The sequence below is a fragment of the Malus domestica genome, chromosome 05 (assembly GCF_042453785.1).
Source record: "Malus domestica chromosome 05, GDT2T_hap1".
NCBI classification, from domain to species: domain Eukaryota; kingdom Viridiplantae; phylum Streptophyta; class Magnoliopsida; order Rosales; family Rosaceae; genus Malus; species Malus domestica.
In genome coordinates, this window is record NC_091665.1 from 12,411,763 (window position 1) to 12,426,442 (window position 14,680).

The 14,680-nt window shown below is 41.0% G+C and overlaps 2 protein-coding genes and 2 long non-coding RNA genes across 4 annotated transcripts; 3 read left to right on the top strand and 1 right to left on the bottom strand.

Annotated features, from left to right (window-relative positions):
• Window positions 1–183: 183 nt before the first annotated feature.
• LOC139196062 (uncharacterized) lies at window positions 184–5,111 on the top strand. Its single transcript, XM_070821726.1, has 4 exons — window positions 184–1,624; window positions 1,739–2,685; window positions 3,154–4,210; window positions 4,885–5,111. Exons 1-4 carry the CDS (start codon window positions 184–186, stop codon window positions 5,109–5,111), a joined length of 3,672 nt encoding a protein of 1,223 aa, XP_070677827.1.
• Window positions 5,112–5,489: 378 nt separating this feature from the next.
• On the top strand, window positions 5,490–7,178 carry LOC139195899 (uncharacterized). Its single transcript, XR_011580971.1, has 3 exons — window positions 5,490–5,683; window positions 6,107–6,173; window positions 6,979–7,178. It is a non-coding gene; the product is annotated as an uncharacterized lncRNA (long non-coding RNA).
• A 1,975-nt stretch (window positions 7,179–9,153) lies between these two features.
• LOC114824787 (uncharacterized) lies at window positions 9,154–10,167 on the bottom strand. The gene is made up of 3 exons (XR_003773081.2): window positions 10,005–10,167; window positions 9,840–9,869; window positions 9,154–9,608 (listed from the first exon to the last, which is right to left on the bottom strand). It is a non-coding gene; the product is annotated as an uncharacterized lncRNA (long non-coding RNA).
• A 196-nt stretch (window positions 10,168–10,363) lies between these two features.
• On the top strand, window positions 10,364–14,680 carry LOC103430817 (transcription termination factor MTERF2, chloroplastic). Its single transcript, XM_008368959.4, has 6 exons — window positions 10,364–11,111; window positions 11,255–11,663; window positions 11,912–12,127; window positions 12,387–12,494; window positions 13,607–13,881; window positions 14,008–14,680. Exons 1-6 carry the CDS (start codon window positions 10,465–10,467, stop codon window positions 14,342–14,344), a joined length of 1,992 nt encoding a protein of 663 aa, XP_008367181.1. The 5' UTR covers window positions 10,364–10,464; the 3' UTR covers window positions 14,345–14,680.

Consider the following 14,680-nt stretch of genomic DNA (forward strand, 5'->3'; position numbering starts at 1 on the left):
TTCTGTTGATTTATGTTGCTTTTCCGCTTCCGTGTTGTGCTTATGGTTACGTCACGCCCACGTGATGGCCAGCACACCTGGATCCTCCGGATCGGGGTGTGTCAGTTTGGTATCAGAGCTTAGGTTGCAGTCCTGTAAATTTGTTAATGTCTTAACGATCTTTTGATGTTTTCTGTCAGAATCATGCCGCCTCGTAGAGAGCGTAGGGAGTCCCGCCGTACTTCTGAATCTAATTTTCCGGATATTACTCAGTTAGGGGAAGCGATGGCCCAGGCTTTACAGAATGTGATTCGTCCTCCCCCTCCTCCGAGGACACCTCTGGAGACCATGTACAACTTGAAGTTAGATCGGTTTATGGGTAATGAAAGTCATGAGGGGGCAGAGAAATGGCTTGATCATATTGAGAAAACTTTCCAGGTGATGCAGAGTCAGGGGAATCTCCCTGCTAATAGGTGGGTGGAGACCACCACTTGGTTTTTGGGTCGTGAACCAGCAGCATGGTGGATAAATCAGGCTAGGTACATGTCACCTGAGACGGCAGCCGACTGGAAAGTATTCAAGGAGCATTTTATGAAGAGATTCGTTCCTCCTGAGTATATTGACCGTAAGAAGCAGGAATTCACCAGGTTGAAACAGAGAAATATGTCGGCACATGAATATTATAGAAAATTTACTGATTTGTCTCGCTATGACACTGATACAGCTGGTAATCAGGGAGAGATGCTTCGACGTTTCAAGTTGGGATCTAAGAAGAAGTGGCGTACCTTTGCCAATGCACTCCCCTGCGCTGATTATCATGAATATTTCGAGATTCTGGTTAGGATGGAGGACTCTGATAATCTCCCTGACAGTGAGGATGACGAGGACAAGAATGAGGGTCAGAAGAAGAATGACAAAGGTAAGGGTATTTCTATTCCTGGACCTCGACAGACTCAGAGTTTTAAGAAGAGTGGAGCGAGTTCGAGTTCTTCTAGTGGGGGATATAGTTTTACTGGCCCGAGGAGAGGTGGTGGAAGATTTTCTGGTGGACCCAGATTTCAGGGTCAGAGGGATGCTGGTGGATCTGGCGCTCCATGGTGCCGCCGTTGTAACTCCCGTCACCATGGTGAGTGTAGGAGAGGTTCTGGGGCTTGTTTTACGTGTGGGCAGATGGGACATCGGGCTTCTCAGTGCCCCCAGGGTCAGCAGAGACCGCAGCAGACTAATATGCCACCTCCAACACCAGTTCAGCAGAGTTTTGGACCGGGTGGTTATGGCCAGCCGAGTCGTGGTGGTGCCTACCACTATCAGGGGGATGCTGCTCCGTATGCTTCCGGACCTTATCAGTATTCTCAGGAGCCTTATCCTCAGGCAGGGTATTCTCAGGATTTTAGAGGTTATTCTTCTTATTCCTCTATGCCAGCTGGTGGATCGCAGTGGCATCAGGGAGGCCAGCCCCGTCAGGGGGAAGTTGCTACTGGTGGTGCAGGATCATCCAGGCAGCCTAGTCAGCCAGGCCAGGGACGTAATCCTCAGGGACGAGGTAATCAGGGCAATAGAGGCCGAGGTGGACGACAGCAGGCTCAAGGGCGAATTAATCATATTTCTTTGCAGGAGGCTCAGAACCATCCAGACTTGATTATGGGTACGTTGAATGTTCTTGGTCATTTTGCTAAGGTTTTGATTGATTGTGGTGCTACGCACTCTGTGATTTCTCATACGTTTGCTCAAATAACCCAACCTCACCCTTCACCTCTAGGATTTGATTTAGAGTTTGCCATGCCTAGAGGAGATAAATGTATTGTGGATAGTGTGTATCTGGGGTGTCCAGTGATGGTTGAGGGCGTGATTATGTCCGCTGATCTTATTCCGTTAGATATTGTGGATTTTGATGTGATTTTAGGGGCCGATTGGTTACACCATAATCGTGCCCATATTGATTGTTATGGTAAATCAGTTACTTTTTATCGTCCTGGATTACCCGAGGTTACTTTTGAGGGCGAGAGAAGTGGGGTGAGACATGGAGTTATTTCTGCCATAAGGGCGAGGAAATTATTATCGAAGGGTTGTCAGGGATATTTGGCACATGTGGTATTAAATGATGTTGCTCCTACTAGTATAGAAGAAGTTGGTGTGGTCAGACATTATCCGGATGTTTTCCCTGATGATTTGCCGGGATTGCCGCCAGACAGAGAGGTGGAATTCTCTATTGATTTGCTTCCAGGTACGGACCCTATATCTCTGACTCCTTATAGAATGGCTCCTGCTGAGTTGAGGGAATTAAAAATCCAGTTGCAAGAATTACTTGATAAAGGTTTTATTCAACCTAGTTCTTCACCTTGGGGTGCCCCAGTATTATTTGTGAAGAAGAAGGATGGAACTCTTCGATTGTGTATTGATTATAGACAATTGAACCGGGTAACGATTAAAAACCGTTATCCATTGCCTCGCATTGATGATTTGTTCGATCAGCTGAAAGGTGCGTGTGTATTTTCTAAGATTGATTTGAGATCTGGGTATTATCAATTGAAGATTAAAGAAGATGATGTACCTAAGACGGCTTTCCGAACTCGGTACGGACATTATGAATTTTCGGTTATGCCGTTTGGGTTGACTAATGCACCTGCAGCTTTTATGAGATTAATGAATGAGGTATTCCAGAAATATCTTGATAAATTTGTTATTGTTTTTATTGATGATATTCTGGTATACTCTAAGTCCCAAGCAGATCATATCCGACACCTTAATTTGGTGTTAAGGAAATTAAGGGAGCATCAGTTGTATGCCAAGTTCAGTAAATGTCAGTTTTGGTTGACTGAAGTGGCATTTTTGGGGCATGTTGTATCAGCTCAAGGTATTCAAGTTGATCCTCAAAAGATTGCAGCAGTGGAGAATTGGGAGCAACCTCGAACCGTCACGGAGGTACGAAGTTTTCTTGGCTTAGCAGGTTATTATCGACGGTTCGTTCAGGATTTCTCTATGATTGCTTTACCGTTGACAAAGTTGACCAGGAAGGATGTTAAATTTGAGTGGGATGAGAATTGTGAGCGGAGTTTTCAGCAATTAAAGTATTGCCTCACTCATGCACCGGTGTTGGTACTTCCCGACGATAGCGGTAATTTTGAGATATATAGTGATGCTTCATTAAATGGTTTGGGATGTGTTTTGATGCAGCATAATAAGGTGATTGCATATGCTTCTAGGCAGTTGAAAAATCATGAAAGGAACTATCCTACTCACGATCTTGAATTGGCAGCAATTGTTTTTGCTTTAAAAATTTGGAGGCATTATTTGTATGGTGAGAAGTGTAAGATCTTCACTGATCACAAGAGTCTTCAATATTTGTTTACTCAGCATGATCTTAATCTTCGTCAGCGAAGGTGGATGGAATTGTTAAGTGATTATGATTGTTCTATTGAATACCATCCAGGTCGTGCTAATGTAGTAGCGGATGCGCTGAGTAGGAAACCTCAAGGTAGACTTAATGCCCTATATGCTAGTCGTGTTCCTCTTCTTGCTGAACTGAGGGCAACTGGAGTAAGATTGGAGTGGGAGAATCAAGGTGGAGCTTTTCTTGCTAGTTTTCAAGTCAGGCCAGTTTTGGTGGATCGTATTCTTGCAGTTCAGATGGTGAATGAAGAAATTCAGGAGTTGGTTCAGTTAAGAAGTGAAGGGAAAAAGAAAGACCTCAGAATTCGGGAATCAGATGGTATGCTCATGCAAGAAAACAGAATGTATGTTCCGAATAATGAGGAATTGAAGAAGGAAATTCTGGATGAAGCACATTGTTCAGCTTATGCGATGCATCCGGGAGGAACAAAAATGTATCATACCATTCGACCATTTTATTATTGGCCGGGTATGAAAAGAGAAATTGCAGAATATGTGAGCAGGTGTATTATTTGCCAGCAAGTGAAAGCAGAAAGGAAGAAGCCCTTTGGGCGAATGCAACCACTTCCCGTTCCCCAGTGGAAATGGGAAAATATAACCATGGATTTCGTGTATAAACTTCCTCGTACGCGAAATGGATTTGATGGTATTTGGGTGATTGTGGATCGACTCACCAAGTCTGCGCATTTCATTCCAGTGAGGGAGAAATACCCTCTGAATAAATTGGCTAAGTTGTTTATTTCGAAGATTGTCAAGTATCATGGAGTCCCAGTAAATATTATCTCCGATCGAGACCCGAGGTTTACTTCTAAATTTTGGGTGGCTTTTCAGGAAGCTCTGGGTACTCAATTACTGTATAGCACAGCTTATCATCCTCAAACTGATGGGCAATCAGAGAGGACCATTCAGACGTTGGAAGATATGTTGAGATCTTCGGTATTACAATTTGGTGATTCTTGGCATGATCGTCTGGACTTAATGGAGTTTGCTTATAATAACAGTTTTCACTCGAGCATTGGTATGTCCCCATTCGAGGCACTTTATGGTAGGGCGTGTCGAACGCCATTGTGTTGGTCTGAGGTTGGTGAACGGGTATTAGAAGGCCCTGAGATCGTGGATGAGACGACTCAAAATGTTCAGGTAATTAAATCAAACCTGAAAGCAGCCCAGGATCGACATAAGAGTTTAGCGGATCGGCATACTACTGATCGAGTGTATGATGTGGGTGATTGGGTATTCTTGAAATTGTCGCCTTGGAGAGGTGTGGTACGATTTGGGAAAAGAGGAAAGCTAAGTCCGAGATATATTGGACCTTATGTGATCACTGAAAGAGTTGGTGAAGTTGCCTACCGGTTGGAACTGCCTCCGGAGTTATCTAAGGTCCATAATGTGTTCCATGTCTCTATGCTTCGGCATTATATTTCTGATCCTTCTCATGTGATCCCTCATCAACCGTTAGAGATTAATCCGGATTTGACTTATGATGAGGAACCAATCACAATATTGGATTGGAAGGACAAGGTTCTAAGGAACAAGACGGTGAGTTTGGTGAAGGTGTTGTGGAGAAATCATTCTGTGGAGGAAGCTACTTGGGAGACGGAAGACCGGATGAGAGAGATGTACCCAAGATTATTCTACGAGTATTGAATTATGATTTGGTTATGGGAATTTCGGGGACGAAATTCTATAAGGAGGGGAGATTGTCACAGCCCGTCCCGGAGGTACTTTTGGCGGGAATGTGAAAGGACAAAAATGCCCTTGTCAGGTATCAAGGTATGGGTGTATTACGTTTTGAAAATGTTTGGTCCCTAAACTTTTAAGAAGTTGTTTAAGTTAGAAATATTTTGGAAGTTGATTTTATATTTTTGTGGTTAGGGACTTAAGAGAGATTTTGGATGGTGTGGATTGGTTTGACCACACAAGATCAGTCCCTTTCTCTCCTCCCTCTCGATCACTCTCTCAGTCTCTCTCTCTCTCTCGACCTCACACCCAAACACACCCATATCGTACGGACCACCACCAAAACCCTTCAAAACTCGACGGATCGAGGCAAATAAGGTATGCATCTTCATCCTTTCGTCGTCCTGAGTTCATTGGTACTAGTTTTAGGAAGTGAAACCTTCGATTTCACTTAGATCCCGAACCTCCATTTTTGAGGTACTGTTCATGCGAACGTAAAATGTTGTGTTTCAGGAGATTTCAAGCTTGTAGTGAGCTTTAGGAGGTTCTAAGGAAGCTCGGGGACGTTCGTTGGAGAGTTTTGGACGTCGGGATCGTAGGTTTCAAGTTTGGCCGAATCTTTGGTTTTTGCAAGGTGAGATTTCGTAGTTTTTAGGCCCTAAAACTAGTCCAACGTGATTGTACACTCTTAGGGCTTCAATTCGGTATAAAATACGAAGAAAATGGGTGAAAAACGAAGGAGAATAGTGAGTTTGAAAATCGGCCGGAGTTCGGCCGGAGTCCGGCCACCGGAGAACCAGTCCGGCGAGACCTGCGAAGAAGACGACACGTGCGCTGCACGTGCTGCGCGTGGCCAGCGCGTGGACCCGTGCCACGTGTGGCGCGTGGGGGCGCGTGGGGCTTCCAAAAATTTTTCTAAAAATTTCTCGACGCTCGTGACGTCGAGTAGGTCGATGTGGTATATTCATATACCAAAATTGAGCATCGTATGAGAAGTTATTTCGAATTATTGGTGATATGCTTAAAATTAATGTTTTTATAGTTGTTTCGCATATAGGTGAGACGTATCCCGAGGACGACCGCATCCAGGGACGCCACGGGGGTTACGACCCGTCGACTTATCAGTGAGTGGGCAGTTTTGTTTTCGTATTACCTATATACTACTGTTTTTCCCAGAAAAATGTTTATATGAAAATACGTTTTTAAAATGCCATGCATAGAATTATTTGGAAAAAGGTGAATTTCACATGAGTTATATGATTGATATATGATGCATACATGTTGCATGGTGCTGTGGAGGCACAGGTAAGTCAGGTGAGTTCATTTATTCATTGAATTGTTGTTGTTGAGATGTGTTGAGCTCATAATCTGCACCCTAGGTGTTAGTGCTTATTTTATTCACCACACCGCACGCTCGCCTTGGATCCAAGTAGGTGGATGTCGTACAGACCATGTGAGGGTTCCGACATGCTAGTCGTACAGATCACTAGGCGTGATTCCGACTAGTGGGTGACCTTAGTTATGCGCGCTGATGATATGATGAGAGAAGCACTAGAGCGTATTTTTACACCTTTCATCGTATAGACTACCTTACGTAGTTCCGAGTGATGTGCAGAGTAGGGCCGTATAGGTCACTGTGGTGACTCCGGCTTAGTGGGATTTGAGCTATTGAATTAATCGTATAGGACCAACTGCAGGGTCTCCGATTGATTCCTTATTTCACCTGATTTATATTTTGATTTATGTCATGGCATGTTTTCTTGAAAATGTTAAAGATTTGAGACTTAAGTTTTGAGATTTTATATGGTTATATATATTTCTGGGAAAGTATACAGGTTTTTACGGCGAGGGGATATAATTGTTTTATGAACTGTTTTGGAAAACTAATTTGTTTTACTGACCCACTCATTTTGTTTTGCGCCCCTCCAGGTTCTAGTTTAGCGGTGGTTGGCTCACGAGGTCCTTTCCGGCTTTCTGACAGATTTGGGACATGTAGGACTCACCTGAGGGTGATGTATTCTTATTTTAGTCCTACTTGACTGCAGATAACCTATGCTCTGAACTTATGTGTTTACTTGTAAACTCGTCCGGTTATGTCCGTATGTGGTTATGTTGAATTTGGTTTGAAATTCTGTTGATTTATGTTGCTTTTCCGCTTTCGTGTTGTGCTTATGGTTACGTCACGCCCACGTGACGGCCAGCACACCTGGATCCTCCGGATCGGGGTGTGTCATGGAACATGAAAGAATATGAAACACATAAAATATTTTTTTAATTAATTTAGCCATTGGATTTAAATTTGGACCGTTAGAGTTTTTTTACCTTTGAATTTGATTAAATTAGATCTTAGCCATTGGATACAATAAAAAAATTACACATATGGTGGGCCAACCCTACTAACCTAGGGGGAATCTTAGGCTAAATTTGCCACATAAATGAGTTTTACGTTTTAACTCATATTTGCCCCAATGGTTGGAGTAAGTTGAGATGAGTTTAGAAATTAAAATTTGAGATGGCTAGGGGTGAAAGTGCCTTAGAAAACTGGGTAGCCCATCAGTCTAGGGGTGGGCACGGTGCGTTTCCACCCCTAAATTGGAACCGTAACTGAAAAATATCAATGGTTCAGTTCGATGTGGTTCCACTTAAATTTATTACAAGAACAGTACGGTTCGGTCTACACTGGTTTTGATTTGGTTCTTGCCAGTTTACGGTTGTCACATCCCACATCGCTCAGGGGAGTGGATCTTGTAAGCCTTATATGTATATTCCCATCTCTACCTAGCACGAGGCATTTTGGGAGCTCACTGGCTTCGGGTTCCATCGAAACTTCGAAGTTAAGCGAGTTCGCGTGAGAGCAATCCCAGGATAGGTGACCCACTAGGAAGTTCTCGAGTGAGTTCCCAGAAATAAAACCGTGAGGGCGTGGCTGGAGCCCAAATCGGACAATATCGTACTATGACAGAGTCGAGTCCGGGCGGGAATGTGACAACGGTTTCGAATACTAAATTATTTGAACATCAAATCATCATGCATTCAAATACATCTTCTAAAATTGATTATATGAAGTTGCATCCAACACATATCTTTTTTAATGCAAATGTCTTTGGTAGTGGCACCAAGTCAACAAAAAGAGACAACTAAAAGAAATATGCATTGGTTAGTCAGTTAATAAACAAAAAAATGACGAACTTAAGCAGCATTAGTCTCCTGAAATTGGTCTCCTGATATTGGCAGCAATAGTAACAGCAAGCAAAAAGAAATATTCAAATAGCATTAAAGGAAATATGCATTGGTCTCTTGATATTGGCAGCAACAACAAGCAAAAACAAAAATCCAAATGTCCTTGGTAGTGGCAGATTCTTTTTCAAACAACAGCTCTTGTACACAATCAAACAACATATAATCAAATCAAACAACTTATTTTAGAGAGCAAACAGAATCAAACAACTTGCAAGCATGGGCTTCCCCAGTTTTAAAAGGTTGAGGTCACCAAATTTACATAAACATAAGAATGTATCTTGAGGATAATAAGTTACGGAGTTTGAGAATAGGGATTTAGCAGTAATCTTAAAGTCATGCCTGAGTCTCATAACCTAGCTATTCTTTAGAGTGAGGACTAGTAAGGCTACATGATGTGATTTTTTAAGTATCCTTAACATAAATTAAACTAAAAACACCAAACATTTATAGGTATAGTACTTACAATCCTGTGCTAAGAGCAATTGGTCGACAAAGTTTTGAGCACCATGTAATTTGTATTCATTATACTAGCTATACAAAACATGATCTCAAACAATTTAACTATCCCATATGATCTCCTTCATGTATCAATTAATTATATATTTCTTATTCGTTGAATTCAAAATTATATATCTTACAGCTCAAATTAGTAAGGAAGGTGCTAAAAAATTAAAGTTACATATACATACTATCACTAGTAAAAGGTGATAAGTTAGGACTAAATAGTTTATGAATCTCCACTGTTAGATGTGCCACCATTCCTTTTTTCTAGAACATATAAAAATCAGAACTCATTAAAAAATAAGAAAGCAAGCATGCAACAAAACAAGAGAAAAAAACAAAAACAAAGTAATGAAAAATAAATATTCATACATGTTTCAAGTGCTTCATAAAACTCTATATCTTCCAATATTGTCTTGTCGTCTAAAATTGAGATGTTATTTCAATCAACCAATTTTGAGTACAAATTTGTACAACTGCTATCTTTTGCAACATAATAGAAGCTTCCTTCATATAAGACTTATTGCAAATGCAACTAAATAAGTCATGAGTGACCAGAGATTGCTTTACAAAGACATAACAATAACGATGCAAAAAGGAATATACATACCAAGTAAGGAGGAAACCATAAAAATACTATTAGATAATTCGTTTTGGGGTTGTTGGTCTTAGAATCAGGATGGCAATATCAAGTAAATGTCAAACACATGCCATCTCTTGTTTATCTTTAACCCCATCATCCCTTTCACGATCTCTATCCCTATCCCAATCTTCTACCTTCACTGATCTAGGTAAATGTCCTTCATTCCACAAGGATTCTGTGATGAATTAAGAATTAAGAGTTGGCTTGCAAGTCTATTGACAAAGTACAAAATATTTATTAAAAAAAAAAAACTACAAATTAACCCTCAAATCAAATTAAAAAATAGAAAAGGAAAAAAAAATAGGTTTTGTTGAAGACAGTGCCAGTGCCCGAACTCTTATGTCAAACTAAGAGAAGGATCTAACTTATATGGAACAAAAAAAGGGGAACAAATCATGTTATGTACCTTTACTCATGACACCGACAAGGAACCCATCTGCAAGATAGGAGTCATATGACTCAATTAAACAATGTTAATCACACATATATAGTGCAAGTAAAAAAGAATGGAAAACTAGTGGAACTCAACTATATTCCTAATCTCAAATATGAGAAAAGATAGAGAAAATACTAAGGAGGCAGGACGGAGGACGAAGAGTCGTGAGTTGTCATAAATGAGGGAGGATGAGGGTTGTCGCAGAGGATTGAGGTTGTGGGCTGCCTGAGGAATCGCTGATATTTTTGGATGAGAGGCCATGAGTGAGGGTCGGCTGTGTGAAATAGGGGAATGGGGATGTGAGGGGTGAGGCCGTGTGAGTGAGGTGAGGGTGAAGTGAGTGAGTCATAATTGAGATATGATCCACTACTTTGCAACTTGGTAAAACTAATTTTTCAACCTATTATACCATTACATGTGTATATATATAATTTATTTATTTATTATTAATCAAATGGTTCGGTTTGGTTCCTGCCCATTCTTGTTCATTCGAAACCGAAACCAAAACCGTTTTGAACAGTCCGGTTCGATTTTTGACTCATTGACTTTTCATGCCCACCCCGGCATCGGTCCAGATGCATATCCTATAATCCACATGGGATGCTGTGGTGCAGCAAAAATGGCGGTTTCTTCTCCACTCACTCAACTGACTACTCCACTTCCCTTCCACCATCACCAATCTCACCTCCACCTCCACCTCCCGAAAGCTTTCCCCTCCGCGGCCGCCTCCTCACACCCCGACCACAATCATGACCCCCCAGACCTCACTATCCGCAAACACAACTCCAAATCCACCGCCCTCCTCCTCCAACGCCTCTCCCACTTTCCCAACCCTAACCCTAACTCTCACCATCCCTCTCCTCCTCCCCCTCCCGACGACAAATCCAAGCTCCTGGAACGCTCCCTCCTCCGCAAACGTACTCCTCAGTTCCCTGGCTCCATCTCCCTCGACTCATCCTCCCACGATTCCTTTTGTGACGACGACGACGAGCACCGGATGATAATGCGGGCTCTGGAGATTCGCCGGAAGGTCACGGCAGAGATTTTAAAGGAGGTTATGAGGACCAAGGGCAAATTTGGAATCACATATGCCACCAATCTGACCGAGACCTTGACCGACTTCCTTGACTACGTCATGGTCGAAGCAGCAGCCATGAAACGCTCGCCGGAGTTCTCAGATTCCACCTTCAATTTTCGCGCCAAAATTGTCATTGAAGACTCCGAAGTTGTGCCCTGCATTAGGTATTATCAAAAGCTTTACTCTTTTCCTTTGGAGTTTTCAATTTCCATGAGCTATTAGTTAGTAAGAAACAAAGAGATTGAAATTTCTGGATTTAAAGGGATTTATTTGTCCACAATTTGGTTAACGGAATTGGATTGTATAGGTGGTTGAAGCATAACTCACTTTCATATCCCCAAATTGGGAAGCTCATATGCTTGTCAAAGGGAGACATTGGCTCGATTAGACGTCTTGCGGTGTGGTTGAAGTCCATTCATGTTAAGGGGAGGTTTATTGGGGTTGCGCTTGTGAAAGCTGGAGATCATTTTCTGGAGCGCAGCAATGAAGAGTTGGATGAGATTGTTGAGTATTTGGAGAGCAATGGAGTTAAGAGGGATTGGATGGGTTGTGTCATGAGCCGATGCCCGCAACTCTTGTCCTACAGTTTAGAAGAAGTGAAAGCTCGTGCGGGGTTTTACTTTGAAATGGGTATCAATGAAAAGGATTTTGGCACAATGGTCTTTGATTTTCCCAGGGTACTTGGCTACTATACTCTTGTTGAGATGAACCAAAAGGTAGCCGACTCCTTCTGCTGATCATTGATTGATTGAAAATTGAACTCGTATAGTATCATACTATTCCAAAGTATCATGACATGACTGACATGGGCTTTAGGGTTTGTGTCAGAAGAATGTGGAGTAAATTGCATACCAGTTTCATGGTTTGGGTGTATTGATATATATATACAGAAATAAAATAAAATAAAAACTGAGCTTACTGATTTGCATATACATGTAGTGAGATGCTGCTCTTGTTTATCCAGGTTAACTATTTGAAGGAGTTTGGTCTTAGTACTGAGGACGTTGGCAAATTGCTAGCATTTAGGCCACACCTGATGGGTTGTAGCATTGAGGAAAGATGGAAGCCTCTAGTTAAGTATTTGTATTACCATGGCATAACCCGTGATGGTATGAGGAGAATGCTTACCATTAAACCAATAATTTTCTGTGTTGATTATGGGAAAACCATTGTGCCAAAGGTATGCCACACTTCTTGCGCTTGAACTTTGTTGTTGATGCCTATATATCATGAAACTAACCTGAAACTATCTAATCTAGCTGAATTCTTCTTTACATTTCTTTACCTTCCACCGGATCCTGTTTTAGGAATCCATGTTCCTTGACTACTATATAGTTCTGTCAATTGTTTATGAACTCTATGCATAATAGGTTAATGCTAAGTAGTAAATAGGCAAACCACACATTTGATGATCTTGACGTTTATTTTCCTACATGCAGGTAAAGTTTTTTCAGGACATAGGCATTCGAGATGATGCCATAGGCAAAATGCTTGTTAAGTTTCCTCCCTTGCTAACATACAGCCTCTACAAGAAAATTCGGCCAGTGGTTCGTTCTTTTCTCATTCAAGTTCTGTTGCTGTTTCCTATCATTCCTTTGAGTTTATGTGGTAATTTATTTGTATTAATGGCTCTTGAACACACACCATATGTGCACATGCATGCACACAATAATATATCTTTCTGTATCAGAAAAATCAATCAGTTGATTTCTAATAGTTTAGCACGGAAACTTGTCCTTCTTGTTGTAGTAAGCTGGTTAAAGTGAGGGTGGATTCAGGTTCCATTCTATTAGGTGCATGGGTTAACTTCGAAGCCATAAAAATAATAAATTAAAATCAGGTCATGGGATTGAATGGATCAACCTAAATTCTGAGCTTAATATATAGGCACGGTAACTAAATTCACAGTTATATTAGTTTTGTTTGTCAGAAACTGCTAATTGTTCAATTGCTTCATCGGCTTTGGTGTACTTGAGAAAAGCCTGGAGATTGTTACAGATAGTATTCATGAAACAGTTAGTATCAATAAATCAGATAGCTGTGATGAGAAGGACTTAAGGCTCTCGTTTTGTTTTTAAAGGTTTTGACAGGACCCATTCAACCACATTTGGTAGGAGAAACTTATGATTATTACTGATATATGCTTGAAAGATGTGTGATTTGAATCTTATTTGGTGTGGTAACTTTTCAAAGTATATCTCAGTGCTCCATGTTGAAACTGATTACACTGGTTGGACTTTTACTTTATGTTGGTTCATGATAAATATTTATGGCCCGTTTGATAGCCTTCATTTTAGTTTTTGCTTTTCATTTTTCTTAAAAGATAGAGGGAATGTATATGGAGAAAGAGGAGCGAAGTAGGGTGGATAAAGGTGGAGGAAGAAAGAAATTAGAAGGTAGGAAACAAAAAAAACCAGAAAAGAAAACCTACAAAAAATGGTTTAGTTTTAGTTTGCACTTTGTGTAAACTTCTATGTACAGTTCACGTCCTTTGCCCCACCTTTCCTCCACCTTTGCTCATCCCTCTTTTCTCTCTTTTATTTCCTCACTAATCCCAACAAAAATATCAACTAAAAACGAAGCGGTTATCGAACGGGCCCTTAATATCCAGGTTCAGTTTTTAATTAAAAGAGTAACATGTTACTGGAATATTATACAGGTCATATTCTTGATGACCAAAGCTGGAGTTAGTGAGAGAGATATTGGAAAGGTTATAGCTTTGGGACCAGAGCTCTTAGGATGCAACATTGTGAAAAAGCTCGAGGTTAATGTGAAATATTTTCGATCACTTGGCATACATCATGGAGTTTTAGGTGAGATGATTGCTGATTTTCCCATGCTGCTGCGATACAATATAGATGTTCTCCGTCCAAAGTACCGTTACTTGAGGAGAACTATGGTTCGCCCTATGAAAGCCCTCATTGAGTTTCCAAGGTGAAAGCATCAAGCTTTTGGAATTCAAATTTAAGCTTTTCTTTTCACCTTGCTATTAACTTTTTGTAATAATTTCTCGTGTTCCTTCTCTACTATTGACGTTGACCGTAATGAGATCTTGTCCAGGTTTTTCAGTTACTCCCTCGAGGGCCGAATTATTCCGAGGCACAAGGTTCTGACAGAGAATTGTATTAATTTAAAACTACGCTACATGCTGGCCTGCACGGATGAAGATTTTGAGAAGAGGGTCAAGACTATAGTTGTAAGGCGCCAAGGATTTGAATCTGGTGTCTTGAGTGAAGATGTGTATAATTCCGAAATGAGTGATGATGAAGACTCGCCTGTGGGGGGAACTATCCCTGATGACGGTGAGAGTGAGGCAGGATTAACTATGTTCGATGACGGTGAAAGTGAGACAGAATCAAATATGCTTGATGACAGTGACAGTGACGCAGAACTGTAATTTCTACGATATCTCTACTTGTCATAGTAGGCAAACCACACCTATACGCTGTGGTTCGAGTTCCATCCCCACCTATTTCTCTCCCTCTAACAACAAACTATTAACACCACCGTTTGTCCAAAAAAAAAAAAAAAAAAAAAAAATAATAATAAAAATGGCAGGCGTATCACGCTAAAATATTGCTGACGTAAGGGTCAAGCTATCAGAAGAGGAGGAAATCCATGGTAGCCTGAAATTGGAGTTCATAGATTTTTTACACTTGTAAATGTATTCGTTGTATGTACAGGGTCCTTTTTACCCTCTTTTGTTTAATGCATTTGATAATCTTGAATTAAA